Genomic DNA, 14,863 nt, shown 5'->3' with positions numbered 1-14,863 from the left:
AGACCAACGTATTACATCTCATAGTTGGTTTTTGAGGGCAACAAAGAGCAAACAAGACATGTTTGTCATAAATTCTATTATCATCGGCACAAGATTTGATCAACAGATACAATTAACCATTTATTACTCGGACTACTGCAGGGGCCTTCAAGAGCCACGAGAAGAAAAGTAGTAGAGAAAATGTCACTCTACTCCAGTGATTCAAAGTGACAGCAGTGAATATTCGCCACTATCAACAATAGCATATAAAAGGTCAATTGCTGCCTTCATCGTCACCAAGTTGCTACGGTACGAGGGCGACAAGATCATCAGGCCACAAATAGAATAGGATAGGAAAAAAAGAAGAAAAGAACACCCTATAAGCCTTTGTTGTTTTACATACAGTGAAAAGGGGATGCCTTTTATTCATCTTGGTACCTACATCTCAGACTAGACTAAACTAATGTAAGACTTTTGTCATTCTGCAACTCGCAACCATGCAACGCTTCAGGTAGATGGCGGAACCGTCCACTTATGCGGTACAGGACCAATGTCGTAAATGATTTCTCTATGGCAAGACCACACTAGCTTGATCGCTTCTGGAGTTCCGATTCCTGCACCTCTAGGATCTCCAGCAGGCCCAAACCTGGAAAGGAATATATAAAAAATTAGAGATCTTAGAAGAAAAGTACAATGCATTCCCGAAGTTCATCGCTCACCAATGATTTTGTGGAGCTCCTGTAGTCCTTGCTCGTAAGCCAGCATAGGTCGTCCCATTTACTGAACTCCCAATAACTTCCTGCAATTTGCTTGAGGTTAACTCAGAAGCACAAAATGTTGCCAACTGAACATAAGTAGTCTAATGCTATGAATTTAGTTTTGTATGCATTGGTCATTAGCCCATGTTTAGTTTTAATGTAACATCATATCTTGCCTGTAAAAATAAGACATCATTTGACACCACCGCAGCAGTTAAATGTGCATGCATCCTCTCCAAGGCATCAAGCACCATTTGAAGCTGGTTTGCTTTATAGTCAGTGATAATCTGCAAGCACCAAAGTCCACGGGACATAAATAACAGCGTTTCTTGCAGATATTCACCTAATACAAGCATGAAGTGGGTGCAGATGGGGGAATATAGATTATAATAGACGGAATTCACCTGAAATGGTCCGAATATTTCTTTTGTCACAAGTTCAAAATTTTTGTCCTTCAATATTTCCTCCAAAGGAACATATACAGCAGTAGGCTTGAAGGCACCATAAACTGAGGGTATAGAGTGATTTTCTAAAGTTTCACCACCAAATAGCAACTTCGATCCTGGAATTTTTAGCAACTTCTTCACATGCTCTGACATTGCTTCAGTTGTAACCTGTGAGATCTCACCAACATTATTATGACACAAACAGGAGTAAATTATAAGCTCAAAGGCAGTAATTTGCTAGAGCATCAGAGTGCTGCAGAATTGTTAGTGTGGGCCTCACAAATGTCAGAAAATAAAACAAGATACTTCTCTTGGGGTGAAAGCATCAACAGGAAGTCCTTTTGTTACTAGCTTCTTCATAAACGTTCGGGAGCCTTTCGAGGGCTCCCTCACTGACATCATTCTTGAATGAAGAAAAGCGAGATCCTGCCACCACACGCGAGGGTGCACGGAAAGCAAATCTTTCCCTGAAGAAAGACTGATTCTTTTCTTCTATTACGATATTTCGAGTTGGATGAACAGATCGCTCTGACAAAACAGCGGGAACTACCTTTTTACCAGCCAACTCTTGCTCGGGAGCCTTTCGAGGGCTCCCTCACTTCTTGGAAAGCAGTAGCAACAGGCGAACTACGAATGACTTGATCCTTTCCAAGCCACTAGGAAGGTACGTAGGCAAGCTCGACCGCTGCCCGAGATAAGACTTTTTTGCGATGCGGCGTGATTCAAATTGCTACACCTTCCGATCTCGCATTCGACGATCGGGAAAAGCTATACATGGATACAATATACAATGCCTAATAGGTTGGCTTGTGGAAATCTAAAAGAAAGCAAAAGTTGAGAATGACATAAATTGAACATAAGCTGTTGGAGCTTATTCAAATTTAGGTTTAAGAACATGGAAATCAGTGCCTATTTACTCCCATTCTTTCTCCTTATTCCCATTCCGTTCTACTAAACACATGAAATTGGAATTATCACTTTCATTCCCGCCCACATTAGTTGATCCCCATATACAAACAAGTCAGTAGTTGCAATATATGGAAATTACACAAATAGAACTTACAGTAAGAACAGGTCCAACAGTCAGATCTTCTAGCTTCCTTCTAGCAGCAAGATCTTTCAGCTTAGAAATTAGAGGACTCTTCGACCAGTTCTGCATTGAAAAAAAATCATACTATTCAGTATATAGAATAGACATACATTTGTTCACGCAAAAATTACAAGACACCAATTCTTCTTGCAGAATATATCCATCATGTCCGATAGGTTCACCTCATGCATGAAAAGGATAGACTGCGCAGAGCACTTCTGTCCACTGCATGCATATGCATCTTGATCACAAACCCAAGCAACATAGTCCTCCTGCCACCAGAAACAATTTATATGATACTAACCCATATACATCCTTGAGATAATATGGGATAAGATAGGAACAAACCTCCTGAACATCAGGGCCAAGGATTTTCCAATCAAATCCTGCATCCTCCAATCTAACTCGACCCTTTAGATCCTCAGCTAATTTCTCTGCAACCCTTGAGCTTCCAGTGAAGAGAGTCATACGAGGATTTGCCTGAACATGACATCTGGCTTATAAACAAGCGTCTGAGTTGCTTTTTGGAGTTCAGTTAAAAGAGAATATAATAAGTCCCATAATCCTAGACCTTATCTTGTCAAGGAGACAACACAGCCAAAATTATGTCCTCAAAGCAGGAGAGTAAATAGATACCATAAGGCAAGGTCTCACGATATACCTACAGTCTGCTGTTTGGTCCCCTTCAATGCATCTCAATAAAACGATGGATATAAATCACGGGAAGAGTACTGCTCAGGGATGTCAACTAATGAATGTGAGATCTGATCTAATGATGTATAAAATAGAAATGTGTTTAAAGAAGGGCAAGAAATATAGTCCAAAAGCCAATGTACTCTTCTGTCTGGTTACAGAAGTCCTATCTGAGAGTCTTTGTTTCTCTTCTCATAACTAAAATGCAATAAAATTATAACTAAAATAATTATCAATTTTATCACGTTACTACCTTATCATGATCTCTAGGTATTATCACATTAAAACTAAACACTGAAGGAAAATCAAAAATTCACATCAAGTCTTCCATCGACTGTTACTGACCTACTGCAATCTCTCTGTGCAATTTATGGAAGCCAAAACAGCACCAACTAACGTCCTGCCTATTATAACTCCGAAAAGAAAATTGAAAATGATCCAAGAGGCGAATGATCAGCAAGTCATATACTGAGATTGTTCGTCTCAATCAATAATATGTGGCCTTTTAAAATGAATACACCAGTTTACCGCATAAACTTTAATTGGACGATTTAGATTGAGGTAGCAAGACTATATAAACCGAATACCACATGACGTCAATATGATAACTCGATTAGTGAACAAAACATAAGACAGGGAAATATAACAAATATATCATACAGTGCTACTACTTTTTGTCTAGTGAGAGAATGTAGCTATATGCCTATACAGACACCTTAAATATTGACACAACCTTTATCAGAGAAGAATCAAAAGGGAAACAAAGGTATCTAAATAAACTGTTAGCACTAGTTTCTCCTTCTCACCCCCAAAAAGATTCATGCAAAATCAGATGAAGTGAGGACACTAGTTCCTTATTTTTGAAACCACATCATGTAAAGATTTCTATGAACATAGCAAATTCTCCAAAATCAGTAATGTAGAATATTTTATAAGATGGTGATGCAGAATGAAACCTCCATCAGCAATTTGTTCATTGTCTTGCCATCAGAGTTGATGAAGTCAACGTCCTCAACAGGTAACCCACATGCATGAAGCAGCCGCAGCATTTGATCCATTACAATGCTTACCTACAGAGCAAATATATTTCAGAATCTAGAGACTGTTCTTATCACCTAACTGGAGAATCAAGCCCTGAAGTAAAAAGTTACAACAAACTAATGGCTTCAAATTACAAAAAAAAAAAAACTTTTTGGAATCAAGGAAACCAATTGCAAACATATAAGTGTTCACTTATGCATGTACAAAGCAATTACGGAGAACAAATATCTGTATGCATGACTGTATTCTGAATGCAGTGTCTGCATCTAGTGGTCTATACTCTATAGCATTAACAATTTATTGAAATATAATTCTTCTCTACTTCCTAAATGTTGTGTAGTACAATTAACTGTCAATCAAACAAAAAATCTAACAGAAACACTTTTATACAATCACAGGGCCGGTAGATAGTACATGCATCGCACTACATGACCTCAACTGGACCTGTGCTAAGGTTTCGGATGACTGCACAACATTACAGAGGTTCACAAGGTCAATTATGTGCAACTTTCACACAACAAAGCCACATCTCCTTGTTCTTCTTTTAGGATTATAATTTTATTGTGAAAATCCCATGCACCAACACTACTGCAAACTCTAGCGATCCACCATTGACCTCATTGTGATGTTACAACACCATTGCCTAACGGAAAAAAGGACAAGAAGATGACTGGAAAACAAAGAAATGGATTTCGCCAAGCGACTTCCAAGTAAGATGACTTCAATCATTTTCAACCTATGATCATCCACAAACGCCAACAAATTCTCACATCAATTTCAGGATTGGCAATCTGGCATAATTGAAATTACTAAAGTGCTCTCAAGATTTTTACAAATTACAGGCTTTTCTTATATTAGCATCTAAATCCACGAAGACTGAAGAGGAAAGGCACAGCAGGTCGAGTTCCTCAACCATAACAGCTCCTACAGAACAAAACATCAAAAACTCAAAACGATATCTATTTTGCATCAGTTCATAATCAATCTGGGAATGTACGAGAAATTAAATAAAACGAAATTCAAAAATGTGTACCAAAGGCCTCTAAAGAAGAAACAAGACTCCTGAACATCTATGTTGCGAGAAAACTCACACGACTAAAGGCCTCTAAAGAAGAAACAAAAATGTGTACTAAAGGCCTCTAAAGAAGAAACAATACTCCTGAACATCTATGTTGCGAGAAAACTCACACGACTAAAGATACTGAGACAAAATGCCACTTTCTAGAAGAAACCATGCTACTGCAACCTACCATCCCCAACAGAAAAATGAACAGCACAGAAGGAAATACGTTGGCACTTAAATTTCCATCGCTGAATAAGATAACTCAGCTTATCAGAGATAGGCATCCCTGTTGAAGACATCTAGACGACCTCAAGCTCACAAGGTGTACACCAGGTTGTAGTTTGGTTGAGACTATTCATCATCAGCAAGCCTGTGGTCCCCACCATTATGAATCATTATACTCCATGTTATGAGTTATGACACATGCGAGAAAGCAAAAGCGACCACCACTTTTTTACATGGTCCACTAAGCTGAATGGGAGAACATCTCAGTAGATCTTGAGTTCAGATTACAATGTTCGGTTAGGTTAGGTTATACCCCTGAGGAAGATCATAAACTATTCCCGTAATGCATATACTGACTAGGCCCAAAATAGGTACTTGAGTCAACTCTAACAGCAGTTACCAACATCCATTTCAGAAGGATTTATCCCACCATCAACAAGCAATAGTTACTACAGCACTGAATAACTTTGGACTTGCGTCAACCCTGTCTCTAACACCAATTACCAATCTGACCATATTTCATGGAGCTCTAGGACCAAAGTAAATTGGTGAATAAGTGGATCTAACTGTGTAGCTTTTATATTGTTCTTTAAAACACACGGAGTTGATATGTCTCAGCTTTGCAATATGAAATTAAATTTAAAGTGAACAGCTTGATAGCATGCAATATTGATGTGTATACCAAACACAAGTGTTTGGCCTTCTCATTTCCAGTTCCTTCAGATTTTTTGGTATCAATGCTCCCTCAATATTCCCACCACCACAACACCTTCTCTTCCACAAATCTGAATCATATATATTTGTTTGGGGACAGCAACAAATGGTATCTCAGATTCATATATCTTAAGATAATAAATCCGGACGCAATGCAATGATGACCTTCTAAACCTAAAATTTAGATATAAAGAAAAGGTACATTGCTATGTTATATCCTTCAGTTCCCTTCTTTCTTCCTTTCTCAGGGAGGGCATGGGTCAAGGAATAAGGTGGTCATCGTCTAGCTTCAGCACACTCCCTTAGGTCAACTAACAAGAAAGTCAAAAGGTAGTGAAAGAGAGAGACCTCAATTCGCCTTAGAATGACCTAAATGTGGAGTGCTTTGAAGTTTGAAGCTAGGTTGCACATAGACGGATACGGGTACGGGTACAGATTCGGGTACGGGGACAGAGAACGGCAAGATTTTGAAAATTTAGGAAAGGATACGCGTACCCATACAGGATACGTATCGTATCGGGTACGGGTGCGGATGCGGGTACGAGTACGTGGTCTAGAAGAAGTACCCATGCTACATAGGCTTGAAGTACTAGTGAAATTACTAATAATGAAACAGGGCAAGAAGGAAATTATTCGATGAATGTATCTGACTTGAGGAGTGGTGTACCTGAGAGTGGAAGAACGAAATACTCAAGAGGAGGAAGACGAAGGATATAAAGCAAGATAAAAGAAAGGAAGAGGATACAGCCATACAGGACATCACACAAATCCAGAACTATTGATAATGGTATTAGCAGCCTAGAAAATTTCGTTTTCAAACAAACTATAGAACCATGGATGTTAGTTAGAGAATGCTGAGGTAGCCTTCAACAATGTTAGACATTAGAGCATCACAAAAAAAAAACTTCAGTTTCTCATCCAAATAGAGGAGCTGAGGAGGGGTATGGGAGATGATAGATTATTCGATATTAAGGCAAGACATCTTTTGCATTACAATGATGCGGATTCTGTGATGGTATCAAGTGGCATATATGTGGAAGTGTGGAACCATAGTAGGAAATCCTTATAGTGCCAAAAGAGAGCAGTAAAAGAAAAGGATGCGGTTCTAAAGAACTTCTCATTGTTTCAACGAGTTTGTTGAAAGAAGCTAAATTACGTGGGAGGGGAATGATTAGTCTCGGTCATTCAGGTGTAGTATTTTCTCATTCTCCATAAGGCTTTTGCATGGATTTGTGGCCTTGCCGCCTTGTGGGTGTATCAGATTGACCTTTGTGGCGTTCACATATGTCTGACAGTTTCTTAGCAAGAACATACCTTCAATGATTAAAAGTCGGGCAAGCTATAAGAAAATAGCATGTCAAGTTACCATCAATATCTGCAGGAAGACCAATTATAAATACCTTGCTATCCACTTTGAGAACAGGTTTGTTCCCCATGTAAAGTGCACCCATCAATTGTAGCAATGGAATTTCTAGAGGGAAATTGAAAGGAGTAATAATAGCCACCTGCAAAGACAAAAATATTTATATAAAAGCCTGCTAATTTGATATTGCTTGTGTGTGGGACACAGTTACAAAGATAAATATTTGTAAAAACAGGATTTGCAATTTTCAGATACAATATGAGACTATGAGTAGCAAAATGACCAAATGCCAAACTAACAATATGAACAAGGGGGGAAGATATGGTAAATAGTGCTAACTTCCTCGGCATTCATGTCAATAAATGCATAACACCTATGTTGCTCGGACTCGGATACCCATGTCCGGCACGGATACGTGTCCAAGTGTCCGATCCGGCTATTTTTTTGGGAACTTTTTCAAATTTTTTGGCCTAAAACAAAGTGCTCAAGTGTCCTATCCAAGTCCGAGTGTCGAGGATCCGACACGGATACTTGAGATGGAATGAAGAGTCCAAGCAACATAGCACAATACAAATTGACGTGAATACGTGATAAATATATAGAGATGTATCTCTCAATATGCTGCATTTCTTATTCAGATGTCCATAATTCAAATATAACAAAGGAATAAATATAAGATGGTAACATACCGGGCCATAAGGCCAACGAAAACCATGACTTTGCTGACCAAGATGATTCCCAGGTATTGCAAATGACCTCGCAAGGAAACGAACCTTTCAAAAAAAAAGAGGTTTTAGAAAAATCAGCGAGGAAACATATAATTTTGATGGAAAATGAGTTTGTATAAGGATTAAATATCCATTAACAAGGTCTTAATAGAGAAAGAAAAAACTACAATAACATAGGTAAAAGTAAGAAACAAGCAAAAGCGGTCAGGGTCGTTTGGTACTTCAGTATCACAGCCAATTTGCAGTTTTTGATTTTAAGGTTTTAGAAATCATATGATAAAAGTGGTATAATGGACTTAAAATCTGTCATACTTGAACTAATCATGTTCATTTTTACAATCTGACAATAGAAACTTGAAACTACCTTTTACAGTTCCCGTATAACTCTTAGTTTCCAAAAAAGAACTAAAAACTGAAAACAAAAAAAAAACGATAACAAACAGGTTATAGATTTAGGTTATGGTTTAGTTTTGAATTCCTAACTATGTGTCAGTAGTTTCTCACAGCATGATATCAAATGTTATGCCTTCTACATTTCACCTATGAGTCTATGACTAGGACTCAATCTCTTGGTCACAGCCTGCCAAAGAATTATACTATAGGGAAAACATGCGATAACTATATGATATGTAACTAAATCCCACCAAAAAAAGTGTTGATAATAATATGTTCTGTAGGGACATTTAATAAGATACCTGATCACCAGAGAAATTCTCAAGAAATTTCTGTGTTACAGATACTTCCCCCAGAGCCTGCTGGTAACTTTTCGGGGAAACCCTTTGAATTAACCTAGCAAAGAAATCTGAAACCTGGGACAGAAATACTACTATATTTACATAGTTTAAAAGTAGAAAGTATCATCAAAAACTTGTTGGTTATGAGCAAGCAATATATCAAGATCAGCAATGAGCTAATGATGCTATACCTGAGGCTGCAAAAGCATGTGAGCTGCTTTTGTTGAAATATCTCCATAGAGAAGATACCTGAGAAAACAACCTCTTGACCATTAGGCAATTTTAAAAATGTGTAACACAAGGATACATAGGGAATCTTGAAGAGAGAGCATTGTTCTAAATTTCTAATTATATAGTACAAGTAACAGCAACAATCAATTAAGGGAGCACATAATGACATGAGTACAAACCTCTCTGGAGACTTGAAAGGATTATGAAGACCATGTTTAGGGCACTTGGATAAGCTATCAACAAATGGCTGAATAGGCAGTCACCATGAGAAAAACATCAGTTGGCTATTTGGATAGAATCCATATGCATCCAGGTCCACGAAGATAGGAAGGACATATAGAATAAGGAAAGATGGAAAATTCTTTGAGATATCACAACAAGACAAATCAGAGCACCAAGATGTACCTTTATTTCTGATTTATCAACCTCGGCAACCTTAATGAATGGTTCACCATTTAGTGGATCTACAATTGTGCTCCAAGAAGAGGATTGAATCCATTTCCCTTGAACTAAAGAACAAACCAATTTATCATGGAAATTTGTGGCATATTCAAAGGAAAAACAAGTTTCTCGTTGAAAATGATATTAGTGTTGCCAAATCTAAAACAATAGAAGTTTAGAGCACCAGTATGAAGCATTTAATTCTAGATGTTAGGTTACATGTTGCAGGTAGATTTAGTCTTGTGAAAACATGATCAATAGTGGCAGGCAATGTGGCTGATTATAGTTTAACTACATACATTATCACATGACTACTAAAGAGTGGCACATGAACAGGACACAATAAGTTAAACTTACACCAAATGACCCCAAAAATATCAACTCTTCCATATTAATATTTTATAATGCCTCAAAATTATTCTTTTTCAAACATATATATTTATCTTGATCTGGAAAAGATCCATTAGCCTAAAATTCATAGAACATACCCAAGTTATGCACTTCAGCTGGTTGGGAACCACAAATCTTTTCTGCTTCTACAGTTGCAAAAGGTATTGAGCTCATATATCTGCACAAGGAAGATGGGGCAACAAGAATAAGATTCGGACTAAAGGAGAAAATGAAATGGAACATTAAACTTCATAAAGAATCACACAGAACAGCTGTAGAGGATATCGAGTATTTGAGTTTCTCATTCATGGCATGTAATGCAGTAAATACGCGCACCAATCATACAAGCTGTTGTATATAAAACTGATACAGCAGATAAGCATTCCTTTGGTCATATGTAAGAACTCCTGTCTTGATCATTTTAGTACTAGCACAGCTATGATTAAGCCAAGTACACATAACAAGTACTTGCCAAGAGCCACAAATGTTTCCCAACTCAGCAAGTACAAGAAGTACAATATGAAGTAGGGCTGAAAGCCTGAAACAGATGCAAGGGAGCTAATCCAACACTGGGCCATAATGATATAAATTATACATCTTGCAAACATTCCTTTGCTGCAATGTTGTGCGGAAGCAAGAAATTGTGTTTTCGGTATCAAGGGTTGGAATCTTCGATATTTTAGCAGTTACGCCATGTCTGCCCACAGTGCACATCTTTGCCATAGAGACAAGGTTAATACTTGATACTTCTGTTTTTTGGAACCAGAAAAAAGGTAAACAATCTCTCTGCAGGCTACAGTAGATTAGAATAGCTCTACATTTGGAGTTCTCAAACCTGTAACACAACAGGATATACATTGGTGTTTGTTGATTTTGCTGGTTTCTCATGGAGCTACCGGAGAACTTTCACGTGAAATTGATGCATGAGCTCCCGCATAAGCAGGAGTCACTTATGTTGATCTAATTAAACTTACACATAAATAAACTTCAGGAACCCGATGCATTTACCATTAGCAAGCTAACAGTATCCGATTATATAAGTGGACAATGAGAGCCAGTGTAAAAAGATTTGCGTGTATGAACCAACTACAACAACTTGCAGGCTGCACCATGTTTATCCTAGTAACTAAAAATATCAATTATAGATTAGTCATTTCTAACCATGTTTCTGATATCATAAACTATTCTGCCTTAGGCCATTCTAAACTGCAGATAACATTATTTCTACTTCTCATCTAAAACCATTCATTTTCTATATCCAGCATAGCCAAGCTAAAAATGCTTGCCCTAGTACCTAAAATGTCATCAGCCTTCGCAGACTCGCTAGCAATAAGTTAGAGAGAGGTATTTGTAGCCACCAGTGAATCAATCACTTAAGGTAGTTTTTGTTAAAATTTCATTTCACCAGCCCTACTATCATAAATGGTTGATCATGTTCTTTCTATAACCTACACCAGCCAAGAAAATCAGTATCTAATCAACCCAAACCATCTCCAATTTCCTATAACCTAAACTATGTATTGGCGCATGAAACACAGAGTTTAATGCTGAGCAAAAAATTACAATCACAAAGCATGTAAGAACTCTCAACTAAAACATTGCAAAAGATTAATACTTTACTCCTCAACAAGATTAAATCTTCAGGCAACAGCCATTTAGATAAGTATGACAAAGACTATAAAACCACAAAATCAACAGTCTAATTGAAAAAACCACTTCCTCCAAAATGAGTATAGAAATGACTCGATCAAGCTAAATTCTCATCATCTCGAAAAACCCAACAAAACCCAGATTAATTTTTCCCAATTTATCATACCAAGCAGATCAAAATCATTGAAATCAACCCAAAATGTAAAAAATTAATTGGTCATTTGATCTTTTTAAACAAGATGAATGAATACCTGGAAATATTACAAGAACCAAACCAAGAAATAGCCTTTTTGGGAACAATTGCCCTCATTTCTCTGCCTAATCCAATTCTATACATGATGATTACAGTGTCACACTTTTTATGAGAAAGACGATTTCGTGTTTCCTCGTCTCTCTCTCCTCCTCAAAAGATAAGTGAGATTGACACTTCCTCTGAGTGAAGAAAGGTCATCGAAAACCCAGAAAAGTAATTAATGGGCCTTTTAGTTGTACTCGATTTGATGATTGGACTGATTTCTATGAAATCCTGACCCTTGAATCTTGATCATGAGTCATGCAAAAAGTTAGATAGATCGCTGAGTCATAGGAGAATCAGATCTAATTTATTTATGGACTTATTCAATCAACATCAATAACAACGAAAGATTATTTGTACTTTTGCCTCGTTGCACGAATTGTTATAAGCCATGTGTTAATGTGACTATGTGAGGTTGCTTGGCCTTGCTCCGAATCGTGGGTTTAGGTATGGGCATAGGAAGAAGAGTGATAAAACGCTGTCAAGTTAAGGGTTTGTTTTCTTCACCTTAATAAATTAAGTTTCAGGTCCAATAAGTTTAGATAAGTTTTAATCAGGACAATAAATTCCAACCATGTCTAATAAGGTCCAATAATTTTCAATCAGGTGCAATAAGTACCAATCATGTCTAATAAGGTCCAATAAGTTCCAATTGCTAAAAGTTAATAAGGTCTAATAAGTTTCAATCAGGACCACTAAGGTCTAATAAGTTCCAATTAGGTCAATAAGTTTCAATGAGGTCCAATAAGTTACAATAAGGTTCAATCAGGTCCAATAAGTTGAATCAGGTCCAATCAATTCTAACAAGTTCAGTTTAGGTCCAATAAGTTCAGTTCAGGTTTAATAAGTTCAGTTCAGATAAATCCAGGTCCAATAAGACGAAAAGAACGCACCATAAGTACACAATTGGATACTTAACTTTGCCTTTTGTTTCAGTTTCGTTATTGAACTTTACTTCCATATGGAGAAAGATAGGCTTACCATGTTCCATCAATAGCACTTAACCTATGCCAATTTGGGGGGACACAAAATGTAATATCCTAAAAATCTTAAACATATTTAAGTGAATAATTAACATAATAAAGTAGTTAGAACATATTTTATTTTATTCGTTCCACTAATTAAGCAACGAATGATAAAATGATTATAGAATTTTAACATAAAAGTTTACCAACTTAAATTATGACGATAATTTATAATTTATGATTTCATGAGTTAAACAAGAAGGCTAACATAGTTGATAATTCACTTAAAGTACAAAATGTCAACATTTTACCCAAAATTTTACTAAGTCACGTTTATAAGTAATAGTGTGGAAATATTTCTGATTTTTGGTTGGGAAACAAAAAGGGAAAAAGAAAAAGAGGAAGCCATGGTCAATCCCCCATTAATTTGCCTTCTTCCTCACCCTTTCATAGCCATTTGGCACTCATGCAATCACACTCTCTTCTTCTTCTTCAGTCAAAATCTGTCACCAATCCCTCACCATTGCTTCTTCAAGCTAGAATTTCAGATTATTTACTCCAACTTCTTCCTCCGATCCCAAGCACTGATTTTAGACCTCCAAACTTCACTATAAATAGCCATGGAGATTCAACATCAAGAACCCACCAACAACAACCTTCATCCTCTCTTCTCTCACTAATCAGAAATTCAGTCAATAATCGCCGGAAAAATTGTAACTAAAAGAAATCCAAAAAGGAACACCCCACATTCTCTCTCCCTCCTCTGTTTCGTCCCCCAGAACCGACCACCGTCGGCCACCGCGTGCGCCACCTGCACCGCGCTTAGTCGCCTCTCCACCTCGCCGTCGTTCGCCGGCCACCTGCGCAGCTCGTCGGAGATCCGCGGCGCCAACACTCGCTCACACTCTCTCCTCGTCGCGCTCTCTCTCGTCGCTCCTCTTCGTGCGCTGCTGCTGCTCGAGTTTTCCGCCGCCGATCTTCCTTGTTGTCGCCTGCACCTTTGCCGGAGCTCGCCGAGGGTTGCTGCCCTGTGTTGTGTCGTCCCTGTTCCAAGAGAGCAGAGGTATTATACCACCTCTTTTTATTTCTCCTTCTTATAAACTGATTTCAAGTTTTATGTTAATGCAAGCCCAAATTACTACCTAGTGTTAATTAGTTAAGTTGGGCCTAAAGGAAACTGACTTACATTAGCCAAACCAATTCAATTTAATTGTTGCATGTACAATAGTTGGGCTGAAATCTGAATTCTTCATATTGTTGGTTGAACTAATGACTAATTGTTGGGCTAATGGAGTTAAACTAAAGCTGATTTAGTGCTTTATTAAGTCATGTTAGTTTAATTTATTAAGTTAACCATAATGTTGGGCTTATAATCTGATTTACTTAGCTAAGTCACTTAGGTTAATCTTATTGCTTTAATATATTGAGCTTTAGTGGACTGATTTAGTTAGTTTCATTAAACCACCTAGCTTATTTACTAAAACTATGTTTGGGCTATGATTCCTAATAACTAAGTTGCTTGAGTTAACTAAAACTAATTAAAACTTATTCATTAAGCATGTTGTTTATAATTAAGTTTAGGAAAAATTGTTAGAAACTACCTATTAAAAACACTTTTTTTAAAAAAAACTACCTTATATCATGTTTATTTTACAAAACTACCTTATAAGTGGAAAAACTTTAAAAAGCACTACCAAATTCAGAATTTACTAACTATGGTTAACTACTCTTCCAATTATCCCTCTCATATAAGATATATAAAATACCCCTAAATTCAGTACGTTACAATTATGATATCATCACTTTCTTGATCACTTGATTCTCTATCTCTTCCTCAAAAGTCAATCCCAAAAAAAACCACCAGTATAAGTGTCGAGTAGAGCAAGCTTTGCACCATCATCAAACCATATTCTTCATCATCATCAACGACATCAATTCATGACCCAAAACCCAATTTCTATCTGCTTTTATTACTCATAATGAAGAATAATTGGTGAAACAAAAGGTTGGGAGAAGAAATTACACAAACGATTTAAGGGGGTATTCAATAGTTAAAT

General features: G+C 37.2%; 1 protein-coding gene across 1 annotated transcript; it reads right to left on the bottom strand.

The window, feature by feature from the left end:
• Window positions 1–197: 197 nt before the first annotated feature.
• LOC104894102 (probable aldehyde dehydrogenase) lies at window positions 198–12,036 on the bottom strand. Its single transcript, XM_010680273.4, has 16 exons — window positions 11,798–12,036; window positions 9,995–10,074; window positions 9,471–9,574; window positions 9,245–9,312; window positions 9,026–9,083; window positions 8,796–8,909; window positions 8,062–8,145; window positions 7,410–7,514; window positions 3,923–4,036; window positions 2,622–2,753; window positions 2,456–2,545; window positions 2,247–2,336; window positions 1,142–1,351; window positions 914–1,024; window positions 699–778; window positions 198–625 (listed from the first exon to the last, which is right to left on the bottom strand). The coding sequence occupies exons 1-16, from the start codon at window positions 11,881–11,883 to the stop codon at window positions 487–489; spliced, it is 1,665 nt and encodes a 554-aa protein (XP_010678575.2). The 5' UTR covers window positions 11,884–12,036; the 3' UTR covers window positions 198–486.
• Between the last annotated feature and the right edge of the window lie 2,827 nt (window positions 12,037–14,863).

This window comes from Beta vulgaris, chromosome 5, assembly GCF_026745355.1.
Source record: "Beta vulgaris subsp. vulgaris cultivar EL10 chromosome 5, EL10.2, whole genome shotgun sequence".
Taxonomy (NCBI): Eukaryota; Viridiplantae; Streptophyta; class Magnoliopsida; order Caryophyllales; family Amaranthaceae; genus Beta; species Beta vulgaris.
This window is presented reverse-complemented; position numbering and strand designations above follow the sequence as displayed.